We start from the raw sequence: 15,135 nt of genomic DNA on the forward strand, positions 1-15,135 counted from the left end.
ATAAGAATCTGCATTTCAGCTAGATCCTGGGGGACTCCTCTGTGCATTCAAGTTTGAGAAGTATTGCAGCAAACAAATGAGATAGATGAGAAGCATCCAAGAGCCAGAAATAGCTTCTTGGGCCAACAGTCTCTAGTGACACTGGGCTGGAATTTTCTAAACCTTCTTGGGGGGGGGGGGCCTCCCTGTGGACAGAAACATCTCAGGTCAGCAGAAGTTTCCTTAAAGCTGTCTGAGACAGCTGGCCCAGCTGTCCACTCCTGACGCAGACCTCAGCACTGGCCTCAGCCTGGCTGGTAAAGCACCTTGCTTGCTCCATCCTCACCACGCCTTGGATCTGTCACCTTCCCCTCCGGGAAATAAAAGCCTGAGGCTCGGAGTGAAGCTCAGGGAATGGGTGAATATATCTGTTCTTTACATTTTGGTAACTTTTTTTTCTAGGTGATATGAAAATGTCCTACTCTGAGTTTCCATCACTATTCTGGGGGGGTGGAGTGAGACTGGGAGGAATAGGCAGACAGCAGGCTGATGGATACTGGGAGGCAAGCAAGGAACTTACCATAACTTTATGAATAAACAAATAATAACTCAACAAGTGTCATCCTCTCCAGGCTGTAAAAGTATACATAGAAAAGGTGCTAAGAGGACTCCAAAAGTTAATGTTGTCCATTGAATAATTTTTTCCCCCCTGTCTACTAAATTCCTCCTAGAGAACTGATTACAAAGGATCTCTTTTAGTGGGGCTTGGCACGGAGAAGCCTTGGCTTACCTTGACCTGGACATGCATCCGTGGTGTGAGGTTTTCTGGAATGATGATGGTGTATCGTTCCCGTCCTGTGAGTCCCAGGGAGTCTGCGTTCTCACCAGGGAGGTATTCAAGGGGGATCACCCCCATTCCAACCAGGTTACTGCGGTGAATGCGCTCGTAACTCTCAGCCAGGACAGCTTTGATTCCCTGATAAACACAGAGAGTAACAACCTGGACACAGTTCCAACTTTCTCTTTAGATTCACAGCAACTTTACAGAAGACTTCCTAGGACACAAATATTCTCATACCTAAGTTCTTTTTCAGTACTCATTGATCTTTTCCATAATATGTTATCCTCTAGTTGTAAGTTATACAATAGTCTTATTTTTATTTGGAAGGCAGAGTTACAGAGAGAGAAACAGAAATCTTCCAAGTGCTGCTTCACTCCCCAAATTTCTGCAACAACCAGGCAGGGTCAGGTCAATGCCAGGAGCCAGGAACGCCATCTAGATCTCCCACAGGGCTAGCAGGGGCCCAAGCAATCAAGCCATCATTTGCTGCCTCCCAGGGTGCACATTAGCAAAGGGCTGGATCTGAAGCAGAGATGGACACAATCCACAGCACTCATATGGGATGCAGCCATCCCAGGCTGCAGCGTAACCTGCTGTGCCACAACATTCAACCAAATAGTTAGTCTTAACTGACTGCCTGCAACCTATAGACATGATAGGAGCACTTAAATAAATTCTCATTCCATTACCACCAACCTGGGAACACTGATGTTTCTACTGTCACATCACAAAACAACGTAAAGAAAATTATCTTCTTTCCTTTGAATTTTTCAATTGCTATAGGTATATCAGCAGATACAAAAGGTTTAATCAAAAAAAGCAACCTTCAAGGGTGGGCATTTGGCCTAGTGATTAAGACATCCACAACTGAAGAGCCTGGGTTCAACAGCAGCCTCTGGTTCCTGGTTCCAGTTTCCTGCTAATAAGACCCTGGGAGGCAGCTGTGATGGCTCAACTAATTAAGTTCCTGCCATTCAAATGAGAGGCCTAGATTGAGTTCCTGGCTCCCAGCTCTGGCCCCAGCCAAAGACTGTTGTGGGCACTTGGGGAGTGAGCCAGTGAATGGGAACCCTCCTTCCTATCAAATAGGTAACAAACTTTTTTTTTTCCTAAAAAACGCAACGTTCAGGACATACTACAGATAGAGTAAATGATCACCTACTATGTACTGCTTGCCCCTGTTTCAAGGATCAAACTGTATTGAATGGTCTTAATATTAAACCTCTAGAAAGTACATTTTATTGGTAATCTATAATTGGCAATATGTAACAATTACCAATAAAACAGGGTTAATTAGGACTCCCCATTTACTATTAACATTAATTATAATAAGGTATCCTAAAAGATCTCTTGATAGCTAATGCGTACTTAAACATGTAGGTTCTGAGGTACTATTGGCCCCAGCTCTCCACAGCACTTCAATCTCTTACAGGAACCATGTATGTGGTGGGAGGGGGCTAGTGATTCTTACAAGTTTTGAGAAGCAGGACTACAGACCAGTGGTTCTCAAATTCTGCCGCGTAACAGAATAGTCACCAGTGGAAGTGTTGAAAATCCTGATGCCTAGGCCCTACCCTTACCAATGAAACCTGTCTGGGATTGAGATCCAAACACAGGTCTTTTTTTTTTTTTTTTAAGTCCATAGGTTTTTCCAAATTTGAGAGCCACTACAGGTTCAAGACAGTATTTTGTAGAGATGTACATATGAGGGTACTTCAAAAAGTTCATGGAAAATGAAATTAAAAAGTCAGTTTTGGTTCAAGAAAGTTAAGCATAGTTTTTTCTTAGTATGCATTTTCCATGAACTTTTCGAAGCACCCATGTATGTACATCTTCACATATGCTGACTCTGGGATAACCTATATTGTGTGGTAATTTACATATGTGTGTGAATGTACATTATGTACAGGAATGCTTTCTACACACATCTCCATCATCCCTGGCTGTGGAAATCATAGCCACCCATTCTCTCCTCCATGACAGTGCAGACCAGCACTGCAGAGTGGCCCAAGCTGGGCTGGGCAGCTACAGAGCAGAAGTACATATTGCTGCCTGGACAGCCAGAGCATACAGCAGTTCTGTAGATTGGTCTGACTCAAGTTACCCTTCGGCGCCAGATGCTAGAGCTCCCCTCCTGACTGCTCACTGCCCAGGTCTCATTTCTGCTATCCCTACAACCCCTTCCTAGCCTCATTCTGTTTTTCTTAAATTTCTCTGGTTCCCTTTAGTGGTTTCCAGAAAAGACAGGTCTATGACCGATTACCAACTAATCAGAGACTCTTTCTTTTCTTCCCCATTTAGAGCAAAGTAACTGATAAAAAAAAAAAAAAAAAAAAAAAAAAAAAGGTGTGATGTTTAAAGACACAGTCTGGGTGTCTGGAGGAGTGCCTGCCTGCCTGCCTGCCAGCCACAACTTTATTGTACTTGTGGATATCAACTCGGTGTTTCCTAAGCACATTAAATTGTTTAAGCCATCGATGACTTAAATTGACATCAGCTAAACCATTTTTACCCTATCCTGAGGATTAAAGTCGGGCAGAATTCTTCCCTGCTCTCAGGGCAAGCAACTGCACAAGATGGGAGGTGAGGGTGGCAGGTACAACACTGTGGCTTGGCAGGTAAAGTCATGGCCTGCAGAGCCAGCACCCATATGAGCGCTGGTTCAAGACCCGGCTACTCCACTTCTGATTCAGCTCCTGCCAATGCATCTGGGGAAGAAGACTGCCCAAGTACTTAGGCCCCTGCACCCACGTGGGAGACCTAGAAGAATCTCCTGGCTTTGGATTGGCCCAGCTCCAGCCATTGCAGCTATTTGGGGAGTTAACCACTGGATAGATGATCTCTCTCTCTGCCCCTGCCTGTCTGTAACTCGTTCAAATAAATAAATAAATAAATATATTTTTTGATAGGCAGAGTGGACAGTGAGAGAGAGAGACAGAGAGAAAGGTCTTCCTTTGCCGTTGGTTCACCCTCCAATGGCCGCCACGGCCGGCGCGCTGCGGCCAGCGCACTGCGCTGATCCGATGGCAGGAGCCAGGTGCTTCTCCTGGTCTCCCATGAGGTGCAGGGCCCAAGCACTTGGGCCATCCTCCACTGCACTCCCTGGCCACAGCAGAGAGCTGGCCTGGAAGGGGGGCAACCGGGACCGAATCCGGCGCCCGGACCGGGACTAGAACCCGGTGTGCCGGCACCGCAAGGCGGAGGATTAGCCTAGTGAGCCGCAGCGCCGGCCTCAAATAAATAAATATTTTTAAAAAATGTTCAAGATGTAAAAGCTCCCTGCTTCCTGCACAGTCCCTTGAAAGCAAAATCAAACCCTAACACAGGTACAGGCTCTAAGTAGAGCCACCTGGCTATGCAGAGAGAGCTTCCCTTTCTCACTGAGCATCTACAATGTTTCCACAGACAGTGAAAAGCAATTACATAAAATCTATACACCATTTATCCAAGACACCTGTAGCCTTTTCTCACCAAAATAACTCTTGAAAAAGCCCAAGCCCCTTCCTTTGTCCCTTCTGTGAACCTGACAGTACAGAAGCTCTGGCTTATTCTTTAGGTTCACCTAAAAACCATGAAACTTTTCCCTGTGCATAGAGACTTCTGGATGGAATTTCAGAGATCGCATAGTCCCTCCCCCTAAAACAGACCTATGGAAACCACACAAGTCCTGATTGCTAAGATACGAATGTCTGATCTCAGGGAACCACTCTAACTTTCTATTATTACTCTTCACTAAGTAAAAGGAATCCAATCCTCCAAGCGGCAGGGATGAACAAGCACTCCAAGCTTTTCAGAGCTTGCTCTTAGACAACATCTTGGAGGATGAAGTGTCAGAATTCATGCCTGGACACCTCCCCAGCTCCCCTTCCAGTTCAGACGGGCAGCTGCCCTCTGGGATGTCTCCGCTTCATACTCACCAGCAGGAAAGGGCCCTTGGCTGCCCAGTCTCGGGAGCTGCCCGAGCCATACTCCTTGCCAGCAAGGACGATCAGGGGATGGCCTTCCTGCTGGTACCGCTCAGCGGCATCAAACACATCAAGCTGAGAAAGAGAAAAGGAAGGTGTCAGAGATGCAAGGGCAGCAGTGTGGACACCGGGGCAGGAGCCCTGCTGAGCCTGCAGACAGCCAAGTCAACGCAACATCAACAGAAAAGTCAACGAATCGGTTGTCTGGGCTAAAAAGCTCCAGTTACTGTGATCTATTTCTTTCATCAAACTGAAGTGTGTGTAACTGAAATGCCGTAACTTTAAGGCAGTTTTACAAAAGCATTCAAATCTTACACGTCAGGGAGGAAGGGAAACTAGATCAGGTTTTTTTCTCATCCTTTGACCACACCATTTTAAAATTAAAACAAAACAACAACAACAAAACCTGCCCTACCCACACCCATGTTAATTCACTTTAAAGATTCCATGTAGTTAGTTGGGCAGAGAAGCAAAACACAAAGGTCATGTGTTCTGAAACGATGTGAAATGCAAACTTTTATTAGTCATCCTTCTACATTCAGGTCAAGGGTAGAGATAGTAGAAACATGGATGGAAGCACAAATCAATAAAGGAGAAGAAAGGATTAACTAATTTAAAAATTTGTTTTATTTATTTGAAAAGTAGAGACAGAGAGAGACAGAGAGAGACAGAGAGAGAGAGGTCTTCTATTTGTTAGGTTACTCCCTGAATGCCTGCAGCAGGGCCAAGATGAAGCCGGAGTTGGGAATGCAATCTGCATCTCCCACGTGGGTGGCAGTGAGCCAACTACTTGAGCCATCATCTGGGCCTCCCACCCCCAGGATGTGTATTAGCAAGAAGCTGGAATCAGAGCTGGGGCTAGGGCTTGAACCCAGGTTCTCTAGTAGGGAATGTGGGCATCCCAAGCAGCTTCTTAACCACTATGTAAGAAACATCTTACAGCCTCAGATTTGTTTCTCATGGAAATCTGAATCTTTGAGCTGATATTTATCAGTAACACACAGAGTAATGAAACAATTATTCAGGAGCAAGAGTTTAGTTTAGCAGTTAAGATGCTTGCACTCACATCTGCGTGACATTTCAGCTTCCTGCTAATGTAGACCATGGGAGCCAGTGGTGATGGCCCAAATAAATGGGTTCCTGGTACCCACATGGGAGCCCTGTACTGCATTCCTGGCCCTGGCCTCACTTCAGCTGGGCAGACATTTGGAGAGTGAACCAGCAGGTGTGAGCTCTGTCTACCTCTTACAAATAAAAACACAAAAAAGAGTTTCAGAATCACAATTATTCAATAACCTTTCTCTGTAAGTCAGAGAACAAAATCTCTTAAAAGACAGTGTGTTTACACTGAAAGGAGCTCAAGAAAGCAAATTCTCAAGTAGGTTTTCCACAAATTCCAATGTGGGAGATCTGATGGAGCCTGTGGTTAATCTCATACTGTGTTACTTCATTCTTGGTAGGGTCTGTATGTCCTCAGCTGGACAAAACTTATAAATATAAAAAATGTTACAAAAATAATAAAAGCTGACTTCTGCTCCATCAAGTTAAGTCTGGATTCTTCCAAAGACCAGAAGCAACCTACCTACCTGATACTTTCAGAGACCGTTAGCTTCACACATTAAGAATACTGGAGCGGGTGGGAGTAGGGGTGGAAGTACTATAGAGCTGACAACTGCATGGCAAAGCAAGTCCTGTTGCCCAAGATCAAAGGGACTAAGGCAATCAAGAATTCCCATTTCGTTTTTTCTATTACATGAGCCATGCTGAGGGCTCTGAACATTTGGGTTACAAAACAACAGCTCCTTGCAAGCTCTTTCTCCTCTGAAGAGAACATAACAGAAAAATGAGCTTTTTCTTTGACACCACACCTCTGTGTCTCCAGGTATTACACTGAAGCTGCTAGATCTTGACTTCTCCATTTCTGTTATCCTCTGTCAACTTCATACTTTGATGAGGATTTAATTCCTTTTACCACCATCCTTAGCCCCCTCATCCTACCTTCCCTCTCCTCAACCTGTCAATATAGTTATGACATACATTTGGTAAGCCAATGGTTGGGATTTGTAGTCATTATGATTATATAAACACTACTTACACCTGAGCCATCTAATATACTATGATTTCCTTCTCTTGAGGATGTTTTTAAAAATTTCTATTAGAATTACTAATTTGCATTTGTTGGGTATACCTATCTGTGTCTATGCCCCTAACCAGTAATTCCCAGATGCTGACAAAAATACAAGTCTTCTCTATTGGGAAAATGTATCATTTAAACATCTATGTCACTCCTGGAGCTGTTGGTCCACTTTCAATTCAGACCGACAACTCTCTAGGCATGCTGTATTCCTGAGACAGAGCAAGCATCCTTTGCCACCACCCTGGAGGGTCCCTTCATGTCTCTGTCCTAGGCCCCACAGCTCCTCTTTTTGTTTACTCCCTCATTCTGATTGAAGACATCTTCCAAGGAACTTCCTGGAAGAGAAGGGTTGACAGGCTACTTTTTAAGTGTTTGAATATCTGAATCTCCCATTAGTTTCAACGCACTGGACAAGCACAGAATTTTAGGGTACAAATCATTTTCCTCAGTCTAAGTTTCCAGTGTTGCTGTCAAGAGGGCTGGAGCACTTCTGAAACCCTACTGTTGTGTTTACGCTGTTTTCCCCTCTCTGGCAGTTTCTCGATCTTCTTCTTATCCTGCATTCTTAATTTCACAACACTGCGACTAGCAATGGGTTATTGTAAGTCATCTGGCTAGGCATTCACGTGGGTCTTTTTGATCTGGATTCTCATATCCCTCAGTTGGGTAAATCTTCTTTTGTCTTTCTTAGATTATTTCCTTTCTTCCATTCTGCCTGCTCCCTCTTTAGCACCTCTATTTAGCCCCTTGCTGGACCTCCTGCATTTAGTCCTTAATTTTCTTAGACTTTTTTTTCTCTAAGTTTCCCTTTATTTTTCTGTTCTATATTTCAGAAGATTCTCTCAACTAACCAACTCTTCCTTTAAATTTTAGGGAGGGGAGTGCTTTAATTTTTTTTTTTTTTTATTTACAGAGCTCTTTCTTGTCTCTTGATTGTTACTTTACAGCAACAGAAAGTTAACTTAAAAAAAAAAAAAAAACCCTCAGATAGTTTTCTTCTACTTTTTGTGAGGTCTGTTTTCTTTCTCTTTTCTGTCTAATTCTGTCTGCAGTTCAGCTTGTGGCTCATCTCTGACTCTGCCTCCTTTTTTACAAAGAGGCTCCAAACATCAGACTAGAAGTTCTAAGTCATGGCAGGGCTTGTGAAAAAGTGGTGCTCACTGTGACACTGTCGGTTTATTGGCCGCCTTCCCCGACCCCAGTGTCCACAAACACAAGTCTTTCCCCTTTGTCTCTTGGGTATTCCATCACTCAATACCTATCTTTTTCATGGAATATTTTACTATCCCTGCTATTCACTGAACAAGTATCTACTGGACGAGGCCCTGCTGATCATCAATCATCTATAAAGAGTCTGCGTTACAAAAACATAACCAGTTCATCGGCTGTGGATGAGGCAGTAAGTGTGGGAGTGAAGACCACTGACTTCAGACTGGACTCCTTGTGTTTTAATTTCTACTTTCCCACTGTGTGACCTTAGGGGGTTACAGGACCTCTTTATACTTCAGGTTCTCAAGTTAAGACAGACAATTATGGTGCCTACCTCACTGAAAATTAAACTTTAGTCAATATATGCGAAGAGTTTAGGACAGTACCTGGAATGTTAGTGAAAGTTGGCAGAGTTACCCCTCAGGGGGTTAGTTCTCAGTGTCCTCGGGAAGAGAAGTGAATCTGAGGACCTCCCACACTGGGGGACACATTATGGGAGGCTTACATGTCACTCCACTTCATTTTGAGCCTCAGAGCCCTGTGGGGTTGGTATTATTCCTACTTTACCAGCAAGCGACGAGAAGCTCTGAGAGGGAAGGAACTGGCTGAGGTTATGAGGTGGAGCTGGGACTTGAACCCAGACCTGCAGACTTTCCCCGCCTCTCACCACCTTTCACCTGGGAACAGTCCTAGCAGCAACAGACCAACTCCAACTGGCTTCTTCAGAACTAAAGCAGGCCCCTGGTAGCCTAATAGCTCTTCTCTTCCTAGTGGATGCAGCAAATTAAATGCTAATAAAGTGCTGCAGCAGCACTTCTTGATCAACAGACACTGTTTTAGTGTGCAGTTTCCCTTTCACAGAACAAAGACTTTTTAGGATCAGCTCAAAAGAAATGAGACTTAGTTAAATCATGGTGCAGAATCTCTAAGCAAGGAGAGGTTTTACTCTTGACAGTGATAATAAGTCCCTCCCATGTGTGCACCTGCTAGAGGGACCCCAGGAAGCCAGAGGTCGGATGGCACTGAGAAGAAAGGAAGCCAACAGCAAAGTCGCGGTGTAAACCCAGCCTCCAGGGCCCAGCAAGGGCTGCTTTCTAAAGGAAGCTGAAGAGGCAATACTCACAGTTTCTCCAGAAGGCAGATGTATAGTCTGTGGTGCCTGTTTGTTCAAAAATCTGTTTAACAAGCGAATGTTGGCGAATGTCCCCCGTGCCATGATGGCATCATTCCCCCGGCGGGAGCCATAGGAGTTGAATTCTCGTGGAGTTAGCCTAAGATCACAAGAAGAGAAGCTAATGTTAGGGCAAAGATGAAACAAGCTTATACCAAGAAAATAATATTGCACCAACTTAACCATTTTTCTCAATCTACTAAGCACTATTTTCCAAGGCAGAAAAGCTGTTCCCAGAGCTACAACTGAGGGCAGAGTGAGAAGTGGGCTGGAGAAAGATGGAAATCTATATTCCCCTGGGATCACTTGGAGTTTTTCAAAACTGGATAGAAATGTCTGAAGGAACTGTAAAAAGAATATTTAGATTAGCTTTGTTATGCAGTAAAGTAGTCTGATTCCAAAGACAGCATCTGAAATGTGAAATACTGGCTTCACTCACTCCATTTTTGCCTTTAGTCTTTCCTGTCTCACTCATACTACTTCTACTTACCCTCTGTTGGTTAAGTAGCGAGCAGCAGGGCTATTTCTTGCAATATTTCCAGCTGGAGAGATGTGGTCCGTCGTTACTGAATCTCCCAAATTTAACAGCACATAGGCATCCACTATAGATTTAGGGGGCTGCAGATCCAAAGTCTAGCAAAGAATACAAGTCAGCGTCTACCCAGGTTTTCCCCACCCAGTCACCAGGGGAGTCTCAACAGTAGTGGCCCATGGACCTCAACCACAATGAAGTAGGCAGGCATACAGGTTAAAATTGATTAGATCTGTGAACTGGAAGACCACGCCTTCACCATGCCCCTGTGTGACCTCATGCCCCTACCTGATGCCTTTGCCACGCCCCTGTGTGGCCTCATTCCCCTACCTGGCCACACGTGGGTAGCCACCAGCCAATCAGGTTAATTAACCACTCCCCTTTGGAAGTGGGCTAAAAGCTGGACATGTTGTGGCCTGGCCCTCTCTTCTTCCCTGGCCTCTTGTCAGGAGGGGGCTTGCTGTAGCCCTGTGCCTCCAGAGCGCATGGCCTTCGGGCCATGTGCTCTAGGCTTCTTGGCCCTGATACAGGCCTAGATGCTCATCCACGTGGCTGGTTCCTGGTGCTCGGTATGAACTCCTATTTACCTTTCTTATATAAAGCTCTCACTCTCCTATGCATCTTTCTCACTAAATAAAAGCTTAAAACGTACCATGCTGCCTCGTTTATCTGTGCTGATATTTAGAATTCTGTTCTAAATATTAGGCAAGAGCCCTCTTGGGCTTATTAATATTGGGGACTTAGTAATAAGCCCATGGTGAAATCATATGGCACCCCAAATTCCAGTAGCACATGTGGCATTTCTAGGGAACTTTAAGGGGCCACATTTCAGTGTAGATTTTAGGGGGTCTTCTCTGATTTCAACATGATAGCTCTACATCATCAATGCATGGAAAATGATAGTTTTCTAGGTTTTATCAAGGACAGCTGGAATCCTGACTCCCTTCCCCTTCCACCAGTGGCCCACCCGGGGTGCCTGGTTTTCTTGACCACTGGTTTCAGGAAGATGGCCCTTATTTTCATGGGGGGAAGGTGTTCTCCGGGAGCAGTCCCTCAGACTTTACTGAGCCTATGTCCAGGGCACACCTGAGTGCCAAGGTTCCTCTGCACAACCACACAGAATCTGTGACCAGAAACTGTATGCTCACTACACCCAAATAGCCCAGCTTCCCCAAAACTTCCCCAGGACAAAGGTTTTAATGAAATAGGTAGTCAAAGTGTATGGAGTAACAAAGTAGATTTTAGGAGGAAAGAAACCCTTGGAAGAACTCCTTTTGTCAAGAAGTAAAAATTAATTTTTAAAAAAAATATTATGTAGGATCTCTGTCTTTAATGTGCTGTACACTGTTATTTAATGCTATAACTAGTACTCCAACAGTATTTTTTTCACTTTGTGTTGCTATATGGGGGCAAACTGTTGAAATCTTTACCTAATATATACTAAACTGATCTTCTGTATATAGAGAATTGAAAATGAATCTTGATGTAAATGGAAGGGGAGAGGGAGCGGGAAAGGGGAGGGTTGCGGGTGGGAGGGAAGTTATGGGAGGGGGGAAGCCATTGTAACCCATAAGCTGTACTTTAGAAATTTATATTAAAGTTTAATAAATGAAAAAAAAAAAAAAAGTAAAAAGCCATACCAGGTTTTCAAAGAATGGTGGTGACTTAATGTATGTGGATTTGGGATTCCAGAGATACAGCTTATCTGATGGGGCTGCTAAGGCATTCCAGCTTGCATTCACAGTCTTTAAAAAAAAAAAAAAGCAAAGAAAGGCAAATGTAATCACTTTCCATTCCAGGGAAAATTTAAATATGCAAACACAAAACTTTCAAGCTAAATGGTACAATAAAAACCAGTTTTTATTCTAAGTAGTCAAATAAAAGAGCCCTTTACCAGGATGTCCTAATTTAAAAATGCAAATGCTCTATGTTGGGCAGCCTCAGGGAGGGCAGTCATGATCCCCCTCTATGGATTCACACCCTCAGGAGACCACAGAGAGTAGGCAGGACCATCAAGTGCTCCTGCCTTCCAGCTGGTTTTTCTGATGGAAGCCAGCCACCAGGCTGTAAGCTGAGAGGGGACCCAGGCAGCACAGGGAGGACTCCAGCTATTAGCCAGCAATGGACTGAGCACCTTACTTAGCTCAACAATGGCAGGTGTGGGCCTGAGGGGCTCCTCCTCTGGTCGCAGGCCCGGATGGCAGCTTGATGGGAGCCTTCTGAGGGCAAAGGTACCCAGTGAAGCTGGACCCGGATTCCTGACCCAAAGAAACTGTTGACTCACTAAGCTTCAGGTTAATTTGCTGCATAGCACTAGACAGGAGTATGTATACACTTATAATAATAAACTTATGAACTAATAATAATCCAAGGGGAAATTATTTGAGTATTTTGGGAAGTGGACCTCCAGGTCACATAGACACTGGATACTGCAAATGACAGCTGCTAAGCAGTTGGCGTGAATTCACTCCAGAGGTCCATTACCTTCAGCTTCTGGAAAAGGTATGCAACTCAAAGTCTGCCAGGCTCCCTTTTCCCAACTTGCACCACGGGAAGGTGTAGTGCATGAACACCACACATATTTACCCCTCATCCCTCCTTTGAAACCACCAGCCCTGGGGAGAAGCCTTTGGGCATCTTAACGCAGAGAGCAGGAAAAGGAATAACATCCAAGTGCCCCATACAATTTCTTTTATTTGTAAAATGAGCGCACACATGCACACACTCACATATTGGTTTTGGCTGCTCTTTATTTCCTACTGAATGGTTTGTTTTTTTTTTTAAGGCATCCAAACAGTGCATTCAACCAACTGATTCTACCCCTCTGAGGTATAATAATCCTTAAGGGTCCTCATCACAGCTGACTTGCACACTCCAAAGTGTGTGAGAAAGGGGTAAAACTGTGGAGGGCAAACTTGAGCCTTTCCCTTCTGAGGCTGTCACCCTTGTCCAAATATGGGACACTGGGGAGTGTGGGGTTTCCCTGCTCTTGTTATCTGCAGAAGTAAATGTTCCTTTCTCCAGTTCACACTCCTAACGGCCTCCGGGTCTGCAGGTAGGGCAGACACTGAGGGGAGGCTTTCTCTCAGATCCTGGGCCGGGCAGCAGGGACCTCACCTCTATTTTCTGGTAGACCTCTGTGAACATCCCAGGGATGACGTACTGCCGCTCCACTGCCTGGATCTCCTCACGAGTTGGCCAGATATCTCTCAGAAACACCTGCTGCCCCTTCGCGTTCGTCCCTGGGGAAAATGTTTATTAATGAAAAAGACTTCTAGCTTCATTATCACACAAGACGGAGCCTCATTCTTGGTAGTTATGTTCTATAACCTGTGTGAACTCTCCCGCGGGAAACGCAGGGGTAGGTGCTTGTAAGCTTCCAGTCATATTTTTGGCAATGGATGCATACATAACCTTGTTTTATATCTGCTTCTGTCTAAAGACATCTCATTTAAATACAGATGTCTTCCATATCTGTGGGTTCCACATCCATGGATTCAACCAAGTGTGAATTGGAAATGTTCGCTAAAAAACATGCTGTCTGTACTGAACATGTACAGACTTCTTTCTCCTTGTGATTATTACATAAATACTGACAACTATACATGTTGTACATTAGGTATTACAGGAACTCTTTAGAGAAGACTAGAGGTGTTCAAGAGGCCTAGCAGTTAATACACCAGTTAAGATGCCCACACATTATTGGAGTGCTTGGACTTGATAATCACTGGGTTCCTGCCACCCATGTAGGAGATCTGGATTAAGTTCCTGGCTACCAGCTTTGGCCCAATCCAGTCCTGGCTGTTGTGGGCATCTGGGAATTGAACCAGAAAATGGGGGGCTATTTGGCATGCTGTCTCTCTGCTTCTCGAACAATTAAAAAATAAGAAGTAGAGAAGGACTGCAAAGGTCATATGCAGATACAACATCATTTTATAAAAGTCACTTAAGTTTGTGCAGCTTTTCTCTTTGAGGGGGATTGTTGGCACTTATGCCCCAAGGATACAAGGCACACTTGTGTGCTGCTGACTCGTTAGCCACTAGCACTTTAGCTCAAGCCTGAACAAAGTCTGTCTGAGCTCAGGGCACCCCCAGTGTTACACTGAAGAACACGAGACAGCACTTTAGCACCAGAACTGGAGCCATGTCAAACAGCAAAATCCCCACACAGAACACAAAAATGCAAAAAACATGATAGCAAACAGACCATAGCCTGAGAGTTAAACAAGCAGGGTGAGCATCACCCCGTTTGACCTCAGCATGGCACCACGTGTGCTGAGTGACCAAGTTTTCGTCCCTCTGTGCATGTCTGTGAGCAACCACTAAAGCCCCATAAGCACTGATTTGGGGCTTTTCGTGGACAGGTAAATTTGCAAATACAGAATCCATAAATAACGAGGATCAACTGTTCCTCCAAGGTTATGAGTTCTTATCAATCAGTTTTAGGGGCACACTTTTCATCCTGTCTAATCTGCTCGAATGGACTGAGGAAGTGCAGCAGGCAAGGAGGTGAGAGGAAGGAAGACAAAGCAGCATCTCTCCCCATTTCTGAGGCACAGAAGTATGGCAGCGGCTCCTATGAGCATGTATTAAACAGTGCCTTCCGTTAGGCCATGACGGGACCGGGGACAGGAGGGACTACTGAAGCTAGATGAGCAGGATCTCTCACTTAGGGCATTTCTTCCTCTCCTGTCACTCCTCACCCTCAAGCAGACTCTTATTTAACTTCTAGAGTCATATCTTGGCTGTGTTTTGGGAAATAGAGTCTCCTCTCCACTTTATTTCTGGAGGTTCTATATTTCAGTTTTTATTCAAGGAAAGCAATAACTTTCTTTTGGTATTATTTTCAGGTTCACTGAAAAAAAAAAGTAGTCACACAGAATCTTACCCAATGGCTCTTTCTCGAAGTCAATCCTGATGGTCCCAGCAATTGCATACGCTATTACTAAAGGAGGAGAGGCCAAATAGTTGGCCCGGGTGTTGGGATGAACTCGACCTTCAAAATTTCTGTTCCCAGAGAGTACTCCGACAGCTACAAGGTCTCCCTGCATAAGGCAAGAGAAAATACGGGTCACAAGGAGAGGAAAGGAAAGGAAAAGCCAACACACTGTGGCAAAAAAATGTTCTACATGAAGGATCTCTGGGAGTGAGACCCCAGCAGAAAGAAGTGGCCATAAAAGAAGGATGTACATTTTTCTAAAGGGAGGAGAGAAGTTACACTTTGCTTATAGCCTTGTCCAAACACTGACAGAGTTTGTGGACTCAAAAGGTTTCCATAGCCTAGGCAGCTCATGTTAAGAG

At 44.6% G+C, this 15,135-nt stretch overlaps 1 protein-coding gene across 2 annotated transcripts in view; it reads right to left on the minus strand.

The window, feature by feature from the left end:
* The window catches only part of ACO1 (aconitase 1), a 63,571-nt gene that overhangs the window by 841 nt on the left and 47,595 nt on the right, over positions 1-15,135 (minus strand). For both annotated transcript variants that reach the window (XM_062208107.1, XM_062208106.1), the window contains 7 exons: positions 14,723-14,879; positions 12,952-13,076; positions 11,475-11,579; positions 9,793-9,935; positions 9,255-9,402; positions 4,738-4,860; positions 770-955 (listed from right to left, as the gene is read on the minus strand). In XM_062208107.1, coding sequence (XP_062064091.1) covers positions 770-955; positions 4,738-4,860; positions 9,255-9,402; positions 9,793-9,935; positions 11,475-11,579; positions 12,952-13,076; positions 14,723-14,879 — 987 coding nt within the window. The remainder of the gene's footprint in view (positions 1-769; positions 956-4,737; positions 4,861-9,254; positions 9,403-9,792; positions 9,936-11,474; positions 11,580-12,951; positions 13,077-14,722; positions 14,880-15,135) is intronic.

The sequence above is a fragment of the Lepus europaeus genome, chromosome 12 (assembly GCF_033115175.1).
Source record: "Lepus europaeus isolate LE1 chromosome 12, mLepTim1.pri, whole genome shotgun sequence".
Taxonomy (NCBI): domain Eukaryota; kingdom Metazoa; phylum Chordata; class Mammalia; order Lagomorpha; family Leporidae; genus Lepus; species Lepus europaeus.